This window comes from Oncorhynchus gorbuscha, linkage group LG15 (assembly GCF_021184085.1).
Source record: "Oncorhynchus gorbuscha isolate QuinsamMale2020 ecotype Even-year linkage group LG15, OgorEven_v1.0, whole genome shotgun sequence".
Taxonomy (NCBI): domain Eukaryota; kingdom Metazoa; phylum Chordata; class Actinopteri; order Salmoniformes; family Salmonidae; genus Oncorhynchus; species Oncorhynchus gorbuscha.
In genome coordinates, this window is record NC_060187.1 from 58,231,654 (window position 1) to 58,243,661 (window position 12,008).

Sequence of the window (12,008 nt, forward strand, 5' to 3'; positions counted from 1 at the left end):
GAGCACTGCCACAAGGCTCTCTAAGAGGGCACCCCCAGAACCCCAGAATGTCTTGTTTGCTGAAGCGGTGTACATTTTGTATTTGAAATAGCAGCAGTCAATTAATCTTGATAATGTGAGAGCAGGGCCACATAACTCACATTGATAGTCCTTTTATTGTGCCAAGGGTCTGCTCCTCAAGACAAGAATATGCAGTGGCAGAGACAGTTATAGTTATTTTAACTCACATGCCCTATGATACAAGCAGCCCCCCCCCATTCAAAATAGGAATATAAAACCAATGGGCCAAGCCATTCCCCCATCAGTGCATTCATAAGCTCATTAAGACTAGATCGCCATTTCGCCATTTTCAGACTGAGTATCTCCAACAGAATCTTTTAAATCCCTTTATATTTCAACATGTAAACCAAGTACAGAGATAAGAGGTAGAGACTCAGTCTAGAGATACCAGCCTTTCCTTCATTAAAATATAAATTCAATTTCTAACAAGGTGACAAGCTGATATAATTAATGTACGTCTTTCACTGGAATGTTTGATGGCAGTAAATAATACAGTACTGTGTATCACCGCGTAGATGAATACACGTGTGATGTGACTTGATACTTCCACACAGTCACTACTGTACCTACAGCAGAGAGGAAGTGGCGGAGAGAGGGGGCTGTGCACTGCAGGCGGTGGCACACTCTCTATGCGATCGCAATCATGTTTCACCCACCGTCTTGCGACGGACGGCTCCATATAAAGCATGACAAATTGGCAGACAGAAAGGCACTAAGCAGTTACGTGAGTTTAATGTGCTCATTGACACAGACAGAGCTCTCCGAATAACCGTGATGATCAGTCTGCTTTGTCAGTGGCCCACGCCCCACTGCCAGACTATTATCTCCCTACATGTAAATACACAATTCAACCTGTTCGTTCAATCGTTTCCTGCTACATTTGTTCGCAGGCTTTCTTTGTCTCTCAACATGTTGATTAGGCCTGAATGGAGTGAGGACATGGCTGCACTTTTTTACCATAGAGCCAACTTTACATTTGAGCAGCCTATTCTTTCCAAATGACTCAGTGGGATGAGTACACTATACACTGTTAGATTAAAAGGGGAAACTTTTGTGGTGTGTTTCATTGCAATTGTTTAGGTAGAATTGGCAGAATATGCATTTGAAGCAATGACAAACAAGATATTTATACTGAACTTTTCAACAGTTTTTTAGGGAACATTAATCTAACCAAAAGTGCACCATCAACACATAGATGTAAAATAAGTAGAACTAAGTAATAAATGAAAATTTAGTAATCTGGTGGTATAATCTCACGTGTCAAATGTTTCATGGACATATTGTGATTTATGCCTAATGATTCAAGTGCCTCTAGTGGCACTATTGAATAAGGCTGGTGGCGCTCGCTCCCACAACCCAAGCGTTGCTCAGTACCAAAAAACACCATCACCAGTGAATCTGTCCAACCACGCACAGGTTGCGAGTTGAACAAGCATTCCATTTTTAAAAAGCCATTCTGGTCGTGCACGGATATTTTGTTATTGATTTTTCTAAAACTTGAAGCGCAATAGGTTATTCCTTCACCAAGCCATGAGAAAAACAGACAGCAGCGACTACTGCATCATGAAGAAGCTTTTTCTTAAACCTTTCGAGTAATTTTTTCTAGATGAACATTAATGACCATTTAGACAATTTTCAGCATGATAATAACTACAATTTGGCTAACGCTACATTTTTGACAAATGTAATATTTCAAATCAACACTGATATTTTATATATTTGAAATATGTTATGAGCTTGCATAAATTCTGAAGAAACTTATTAAGAAACAGGTTTTCAAGGCTTCTTGTGGCTAACACCGGTCAGAGAGAGCATCGTTGGAGGCGACCAAAAGTACCGCAGGCGCAGTCCCCTTCCGCGTTTGTACGGGAATCCAGCCCGGTTGTTCTCGAGCCAGCAGACAAATAGCATCAACGGTAGGAGGGGAAGGGATACAGACTCGTGCAGGCTAATTGTAGCAGCCAGCATTCGCAGGTGTAACACTGATCCGCCTGTGTGTGTAACTGGGGTATAATCTTGACAAGCCGTTCAAAGCATTGAGAGTGAAAAAAACTGGGAGAATGTTGCACCAAGTACAATGAGAGCCCATTTGTCGCAGACACACAAACCCACATATGACTCGGTCGAATTCAAATTTGATGAGCAACACTGAAGCGACTTTGGAATTTTAAAAAGTGGATCACACGACTTTACAATCATGCGAAACACTTTGTTGTCTGCCCGGAGTTCGATTGTGGAATACTGGACATCGGCCATTCTATGTCTCTTTTGGATTCAGTACTCTTGTGGGATGCCTCATGTCATTCGAATAGGTAAGTGTCATTAATTGTCTATTTATCTGAAATATGGACCGGCTATAGGTAAAGAATCAGTTTCGTTCATGGAGTGGAAATCCTATCTATTTAGCAAAGTGAGGGTCTCTATCTGTGCTTGTACAGCATCTGTGGTTCTTGGAGTAACGGTCATTGCCCTTCATCTATAATATAACGCCCATGTCAAAGGTATGCCATCAGATGATTGTGTGCATCTAAAACAATATTGCAGAGACTATAGCCCACAATAGTTTATACGACAGTGATACATTGGATTAAATGCTGTGCCACTATTGTGACTTCGTGCCAGGAGGCTTAGATTCAACCACATTGTATCCGATATGTGTAAAAAAAAGAAGACCCCTACTCATTATTTTCAGATAATCTATTATATGTTCATCATGTGGCAATCGATATTGTTGATGCGTTATAAATACACCCTAGAATCAACACACATGATTCGTCTTCATCTCACCTCTGTATTCATTTTTGAAGAAGGTTGACATGCTTAAAAATTTTGAAAAAGTAGATAAAGTTTGCATAGCAATACAATATGAATATGCATAACCCAAACATCTTATTGCACTTAAGAGAGGGCAAATAAGGAACAACAACAAATATTAAGTGTGCTGAGATGGCACAGGTGTCGCCTGCTTTGGACAGCCGCATGACGCGAAGGCATATGGAGTGAAGGAAGTTTGTAAGCAACTCCTGCATTGATCTCTAGTGCCTTTTCTTTCCCAATCTTCCCCCCTTGCTTTACGGTTAATGTGATGATACAAGTGAGCACGTGATGCTGCCGCTGTCTTTTGGAATCACTCCAAGTAAAACAATGTGAGAATTATCATTCTGAACGCGGCGATACGATGAAGCGTTTTGTGCCGGGAGGAGAGAGGGAACAGAATGAAGATCAATAGGTTTTTGTCCCAAGGCAAATCGCTTTTGACAAGTGGCTCGGTGCCATGCAGGACAATTACTCAAAATGGCATTAGTCGACATTAACGTAGCTACACAAGGCTCAATTTAAATGATAGGGCCCAGGACAAATGTGAATATTTTGTTTTAACAGATACCCTAACCAGTCATTATGTAAAATAGTGAACAACCACGGGGAATATTCTATTTTGCCCAAATCCAGTCCATTTGTTTTTAAAGAAGAGGCAGGCCTATGTCTTACAGTAAAATATATGTTATTACATAGTTATTAGGCTACACCATAGTCTAGTTTCTAACCTGTCAACAAATAACCATAACCAAATAACCAGTATACATTCTAAATAATCAAATATTTTGATAAGTAAATGTTGATTTCTGGTAGTTGAAATGAGTATCCTATATATGTTCATTTTCCTATATAAATTAGTAGAAAAATATTGAGAGCAAGCCAAACCATGATGCCTCACTAGAAAACTATGCATTGTATTGAGTATTACAGATGTGGTTTGCCATCGTTTATTCTGGCTGGTCATGTCTTGATGATTGACTGCAGCATTGTGAACAGCTATGACATTGTTGTGGAGAGTTGTGATTTCTTAGATGCTGCGCAGAGTATGCTGTGTTTTAGTGATGCAAATTGAAGAATTTTGTTAAAATAACCTTTTTTCTATTACCGCACCACCTTCAATGGAGTCTGAAAATAGCCTGTGACAAGTCTTGTAGTTGAAATGCCACAGCCCGAGACAAATTTACCTTGAAATGTGCTACAGCTGCTTTATCGCATTTTTTTTGTGAATATCATTTTGATTTTTCTTCTAGTGCAGGTGCAGTTCTTTCTGTATCCGTGAGTTAGGCTTTTGACAAAAGGCAGATGACAAGGATGTGCCAAGAAAATGTGCTGAATTTGAGTTGATGTCCTCATGAACAAAAACATACAAATGTGTCTACGTGAACACGTCAGAATGTGTGTGAGAGTACAGTGGGGCAAAAAAGTATTTAGTCAGCCACCAATTGTGCAATTTATCCCACTTAAAAAGATGAGAGAGGGCCTGTAATTGTCATCATAGGTACACTTCAACTATGACAGACAAAATTAGAAGGAAAAAAAATCCAGAAATTCACATTGTAGGATTTTTAATGAATTTATTTGCAAATTATGGTGGAAAATAAGTATTTGGTCACCTACAAACAAGCAAGATTTCCAGCGCTCACAGACCTGTAACTTCTTCTTTAAGAAGCTCCTCTGTCCTCCACTCGTTACCTGTATTAATGGCACCTGTTTGAACTTGTTATCAGTATAAAAGACACCTGTCCACAACCTCAAACAGTCACACTCCAAACTCCACTATGGCCAGGACCAAAGAGCTGTAAAAGGACACCAGAAACAAAATTGTAGACCTGCACCAGGCTGGGAAGACTGAATCTGCAATAGGTAAGCAGCTTGGTTTGAAGAAATCAACTGTGGGAGCAATTATTAGGAAATGGAAGACATATAAGACCACTGATAATCTCCCTCAATCTGGGGCTCCACGGAAGATCTCACCCCGTGGGGTCGGTGAGCAAAAATCCCAGAACCACACGGGGGGACCTAGTGAATGACCTGCAGAGAGCTGGGACCAAAGTAACAAAGCCTACCATCAGCAAGGGCATTGAAGATTAAACGTGGCTGGGTCTTTCAGCATGACAATGATCCCAAACACACTGCCAGAGCAATGAAGGAGTGGCTTCGTAAGAAGCATTTCAAGGTCCTGGAGTGGCCTAGCCAGTCTCCAGATCTCAACCCCATAGAAAATCTTTGGAGGGAGTTGAAAGTCCGAGTTGCCCAGCAACAGGCCCAAAACATCACTGCTCTAGAGGGGATCTGCATGGAGGAATGGGCCAAAAGACCAGCAACAGTGTGTGAAAACTTGTGAAGACTTACAGAAAACGTTTGACCTCTGTCATTGCCAACAAAGGGTATATAACGAAGTATTTAGATAAACTTTTGTTATTGATCAAATACTTATTTTCCACCATAATTAGCAAATAAATTCATTAAAAATCCTACAATGTGATTTTCTGGATTTTTTTCCTCAATTTGTCTGTCACAGTTGAAGTGTACCTATGATGAAAATTACAGGCCTCTCTCATCTTTTTAAGTGGGAGAACTTGCACAATTGGTGGCTGACTAAATACTTTTTTGCTGGTTGTGTCTACTGTACTTCTTAGGCATATTCTATAGAGTAATAATATAGTGACATCTATGTCAATAACACTGTCAATAACACTGTCTCTGTAAACCTTAAAAATTAAGTTAATTTCTGAGTGCCTTTCAATGGGTTTGTATGTCTGTCTGCACATAATCTACTGTATGTTTTGTCTATTGGCATCATCGCATGCTCATGTATGGTACATGTTATACCCTAGACTATCTGTGTGTAAGTGGTGTCAATTAGCAGTCACCATAACCTAGCTCAACATCAACAATTAAAAATAGGCTAGTAAAATCATTCCAACCTTTAAAAGCCAAATGCAGTTTAGTGATATTAGAGGGTTGACTTTAGGACCATGTGGTAGCCTGGCTGACTAGGGTTATGGAGAGCGCATCGATGCAGATGCAGGGAACAGCGCCTAAAGATGGCTGTAGTAGATGGCTTTGGCTAGGTAACTGCTGTTTGACTTGACATGAAACTAAACTAGAGTTTTAATCCCGGTGCGTAGCAGTGAATTATTGTATTGCTTGTTTGTGGAGTGTTAAGTCCCCTATTGACTGAGGTGTGGTGACACTACAGCAACTCTGTGATAATGGCTGGAGTCAATTTAGCTTGCCATACCCTAGGTTTAGTTGAAACGACTCCGCTGTGTGCATGTGCATTATGTGTGACGTTAAGAGAGTGTATCCGTGGGTATGTGTGTGAGTGTGTGTTGTGCTTGTGTACGAGTATACTTTTCACACACTCAAATTCCTGGTCAAAGCCATTTATCAACAGACCACCAGAGGGCCCTGTTGGAGGTCATGGTCGCCGGCCAGCGTGGGAACAATACGTTACAATAGCAAACAAGCAAGCAACATTCACTGGAAGTGGGTGGTGGTGGCGGGCCAGTGGCGTGGGGTGTTCTGTCTGTGCAGTGTCTGCTTTTCGTTAGGAAGCCTAAGCAGTTCTCTCCAAGTACACCATCTGTGTAATGGTGGGCATCCAAGGTGGAGTTGTTTCCATTGATTTGAGTGTTTTTACAGTGCATAGCTCCATACTGAGGGCCAGATGGTCAATCACGCTCCTTCTGCAGGTCTGTAAACGTCTGAGGGAAGAAAAGAGAGAAGACTCATTCTACTATATCTAGGCCTATTTTATTGCTCCTAACCTTCAGCGTCCTCCCTCTTCTTGTTCTTGTATTTACCCTGCTAAACAACTAGTGTTCTCTCAGTCATACGTGGAAACAAGGACCATGTTAAATGGTGCAACACTGTACAATCGTCATGAATCCAGGCATTTGCTTGTGCTTTGTCAGAGACTAGACCAACGGCCTAATCTGTGTTTCTCTATAGCATGCCATTGAGAAAAAACTAAACAAAGCGAGACATGATCTCTTTCAAGGACAGTCTCGCAAAAAGAAGCATTCTTGCGTTCTAACTACCCGCTATTCAAAGCAGAGGTTGACCGATTATGATTTTTCAACGCCGATATCAATACCTATTATTGGAGGACCTAAAAATGCCGTTACAGATTAAACGGCCATATTATTATTTTTTTTACATGTATTTGTAATAATGACAATTACAACAATACTGAATGAACACTTATTTTAACTTAATATAATACATCAATAAAATCAATTTAGCCTCAAATAAATAATGAAACATGTTCAATTTGGTTTAAATAATGCGAAAGTAAAAGTGCAATATGTGCCATGTAAGAAAGCTAACGTTTAAGTTCCTTGCTCAGAACATGAAAGCTGGTGGTTCCTTTTAAATTGAGTTTGATATGTGATGAATCCAATTCGTACAATATGTTGTTGTGCTTAAGATCCCGGACTTAGTTTTTAAGTTATGCCAACTTCAACGGACGCTAATGGTTATGTAACAAATTCACCCAACCACTGAGATTTGAGTATACTTAATTTGTCATGAGGTAGGCTATAGCACCCATTTTAGAATGTAAAATGACACATTTAGAGGGAAGTTACTGAAAGCTAAGTGATGCAATGCAACTATATAAATACCTGAGCAGTAGGTGAAGAGACATATTAATTTTTCAACAGCTTAGAACAATGGCAATGATTTTATATATAATGGATGGCTCACTCTCATGCCTCACTGTCATAGAGCAGCCAATGCTTATGCTGAGAAGCAATGAAATTACAAACCAGCCCACAAACCATTTAATAGATACTTATAGTTATGCTTATTTAATTTTAGTTGTAGGCAGAATATTAATTAAACTAATTTATAGTCTCTTGTCTCTTTTCTTTCTTAATGCTGCTTTTAAGTGCCAGACAGGGATGTATTGAATATTCAATTACTTTATCTACTGTACCTAATACGTCATCATGGCCAGTCAATCAATCTTCCTCATGATATGACATCACTTTCATTTATTTTGCCCTTCCTCAAACAGCCGATGTCTGCGTTTTCATTTTGTCTCCCCAAATGTAATTTATGCTTTGGGGAAAACACTACCTAAATACATTTTGTGTGTGAAATAACAGTCGAGAAGTCTCAATATGTATTTCCTGCTGTATGCATTGTGAATGTTCCAAAGCCACACTTCTGTGAGGAGAATTAGAGCTGCTAATCGGTTGAAATTCTCCAAACACGACAAGTCACTTCAGAGGCTGGTATTTATCCCTTCCAACCAGAAAATGTTCTTCACGTGATTAGCTTCTCCAGAATGCAGGTGAGAAGGAGAGCACTCTCTGTTCACTCTCTCTCTCACTCACTCACTATCTCTCACATACACACACTTGCCTAGATCCTCCTCACCGGGGTTCATGCAAACTTCTAATTTTAAATGACTCACAAATATTTCAAGAGGTTGGGAAAAAGGCCGTTGTGTGCAATCAGAATCCCGACAACAGAAAGAAGAAAGAAGAGAAATAGTGGTGAACAGGGTTCAATTCTCGGGCTGACTATTTTCTCTGTATACAGTGGGTCAAAAAAAGTATTTAGTCAGCCACCAATTGTGCAAGTTCTCCCACTTAAAAAGATGAGAGAGGCCTGTAATTTTCATCATAGGTACACTTCAACTATGACAGACAAAATGAGAAAAAAATCCAGAAAATCACATTTTTTATGAATTTAATTGCAAATTATGGTGCAAAATAGGTATTTGGTCAATAACAAAAATTTATCTCAATACTTTGTTATATAATCTTTGTTGGCAATGACAGAGGTCAAACGTTTTCTGTAAGTCTTCACAAGGTTTTCACACACTGTTTCTGGTATTTTGGCCCATTCCTCCATGCAGATCTCCTTTAGAGCAGTGATGTTTTGGGGCTGTTGCTGGGCAACATGGACTTTCAACTCCCTCCAAATATTTTATGGGGTTGAGATCTGGAGACTGGCTAGGCCACTCCAGGACCTTGAAATGCTTCTTACGAAGCCACTCCTTCGTTGCCCGGGCGGTGTGTTTGGGATCATTGTCATGCTGAAAGACCCAGCCACGTTTCATCTTCAATGCCCTTGCTGATGGAAGGAGGTTTTCACTCAAAATCTCACGATACATGGCCCCATCCATTCTTTCCTTTACACAGATCAGTCGTCCTGGTCCCTTTGCAGAAAAACAGACCCAAAGCATGATGTTTCCACCCCCATGCGTCACAGTAGGTATGGTGTTCTTTGGATTCAACTCAGCATTCTTTGTTCTCCAAACACGACAAGTTGAGTTTTTACCAAAAAGTTATATTCTGGTTTGATCATGAGTCCCTGGCGGCGTAGTGTGTTACTGATGGTAGGCTTTGTTACTTTGGTCCCAGCTCGCTGCAGGTCATTCACTAGGTCCCCCCGTGTGGTTCTGGGATTTTTGCTCACTGTTCTTGTGATCATTTTGACCCCACGGGGTGAGATCTTCCGTGGAGCCCCAGATCGAGGGAGATTATCAGTGGTCTTGTATGTCTTCCATTTCCTAATAATTGCTCCCACAGTTGATTTCTTCAAACCAAGCTGCTTACCTATTGCAGATTCAGTCTTCCCAGCCTGGTGCAGGTCTACAATTTTGTTTCTGGTGTCCTTTGACAGCTCTTTGGTCTTGGCCATAGTGGAGTTTGGAGTGTGACTGTTTGAGGTTGTGGACATGTGTCTTTTATACTGATAACAAGTTCAAACAGGTGCCATTAATACAGGTAACAGGTGAAGGACAGAGGGGCCTCTTAAAGAAGAAGTTACAGGTCTGTGAGAGCCAGAAATCTTGCTTGTTTGTAGATGACCAAATACTTATTTTCCACCATCATTTGCAAATAAATTCATTAAAAATCTTAATGTGATTTTCTGGATTTTTTCCCCCTCATTTTTTTCTGTCATAGTTGACGTGTACCTATGATGAAAATTACAGGCCTCTCATCTTTTTAAGTGGGAGAACTTGCACAATTGGTGGCTGACTAAATACTTTTTTGCCCCACTGTATATCAACGATTTCGCTCTTGCTGCGGGTGTTTCCCTGATCCACCTCTACGCAGACGACACCATTCTGTATACATCTGGCCCTTCTTTGGACACGGTGTTAACTAACCTCCAAACGAGCTTCAATGCCATACAAAACTCTTTCCGTGGCCTCCAACTGCTCTTAAACACTAGCAAAACCAAATGCATGCTTTTCAACCGTTCGCTGCCCTCACCTGCCCACCTGACTAGCATCACTACTCTGGATGGTTCTGACCTAGAATACGTGGACAACTCCAAATACCTAGGTGCCTGGCTAGACTGTAAACTCTCCTTCCAGACTCATATCAAACATCTCCAATCCAAAATCAAATCTAGAATCGGCTTTCTATTTTGCAACAAAGCCTCCTTCACTAACGGCACCAAACTTACCCTACTAAAACTGACTATCCTACCGATCCTCGACTTCGGCGATGTCATCTACTAAATAGCCTCCAATACTCTACTCAGCAAATTCGATGCTGTCTATCACAGTATTGTTACCAAAGCGCCTTATACCACCCACCACTGCGACCTGTATGCTCTTGTCGGCTGGCCTTCGCTACATATTCGTTGCCAGACCAACTGACTCCAGGTCATCCACAAGTCTATGCTAGATAAAGCTCTGCCTTATCTCAGCTCACTGGTCACGATAACAACACCCACCCATAGCACGTGCTCCAGCAGGTATATCTCACTGGTCATCCAAAAAGCCAACACCTCCTTTGGCCGCCTTTCCTTAAAGTTCTCTGCTGCCAGTGACTGGAACGAATTGCAAAAATCGCTGAAGCTGGAGACTTATATTTCCCTCACTAACTTTAAACATCAGCTATCTGAGCAGCTAACTGATTGCTGCAGCTGTACATAGTCCATCTGTAAATAGCCCACCCAATCTACCTACCTCAACCCCAAATTGTTTTTATTTACTTTGCTGCTCTTTTGCACACCAGTATCACTACTTACACACCATCATCTGCTCATCTATCACCCCAGTGTTAATCTGCTAAATTGTAATTACTTTGCTACTATGGCCTATTTATTGCCATAACACCTCATGCCATTTGCACACACTGTATATAGACGTTCTTTTTTTCCCTATTGTGTTGACGGTACACTTGTTTATTCCATGTAACTCTGTGTTGTTTCTGTCGCACTGCTTTGCTTTATCTTGGCCAGGTCGCAGTTGTAAATGAGAACTTGTTCTCAACCAGCTTACCTGGTTAAATAAAGGTGAAAAAAAAATAAATAAATAAATAAATGATAAAGAAAGGCAACAGCGAGAGGTGAACAACACATCAACAGTTGTGTGAAATTAAGATGGCCATCAATTGCCAGAGTGGAAAACGACTATTTAATTTATGTGAATTTAATCTGTCCCTAGACAGAAGAGGCGGCGGCATGCAGGGAGAATCCTCTTGGCAGAGCGCTAGGCTAGCAGCCTGGGAGTTGTTGCGGTGCATACGAACAAAGACGGGGAGAGGTCACAGTACAATTGTATCCAGCGAGAGTGGCCTCCTTTAATGTGTGTGATGCAGTGGTCTCTGTTAGCGACGCAGAGACAGATACGGAGATTGAAAGGGAAGAAGGATACAACAGTTCTTCTACCTGTCAAAAACACACTTCACTCGCCCACACAGGCACAATATACACAGCTTCTTCACTTAATAACTCATGCCAGAGGGGCTCCTCTCTCTCTCTCTCTCTCTCTCTCTCTCTCTCTCTCTCTCTCTCTCTCTCTCTCTCTCTCTCTCTCTCTCTCTCTCTCTCTCTCTCTCTCTCTCTCTCTCTCTCTCTCTCTCTCTCTCTCTCTCTCTCTCTCTCTCTCTCTCTCTCTCTCTCTCTCTCTCTCTCTCTCTCTCTCTCTCTCTCTCTCTCTCTCTCTCTCATATATATAGTGACACTTCGACTAATACACATAAACGCACACTCACAAAAACCCCATCCACAAACACACTGCAGAACATATGTCTGGTCTCGCAGGGGCTCTTGTACACAATCCAATTCCATTCACTGTCAGCACACTTGCGGCCCGTCATTAGCTTGAATATAGCTGATGAGAAACGGCAGATGTTCATATTGTTCAGGAG

The 12,008-nt window shown here is 41.1% G+C and overlaps 1 protein-coding gene across 1 annotated transcript in view; it reads left to right on the forward strand.

Annotated features, from left to right (window-relative positions):
- The first annotated feature begins 1,846 nt into the window (after positions 1 to 1,846).
- Positions 1,847 to 12,008, forward strand: part of LOC123997585 (glutamate receptor ionotropic, kainate 3-like) — a 130,288-nt gene continuing 120,126 nt past the window's right edge. The window contains exon 1 of the mRNA XM_046301978.1: positions 1,847 to 2,372. Within this exon, the coding sequence (XP_046157934.1) occupies positions 2,258 to 2,372 (115 nt within the window). The 5' untranslated portion in view covers positions 1,847 to 2,257. The remainder of the gene's footprint in view (positions 2,373 to 12,008) is intronic.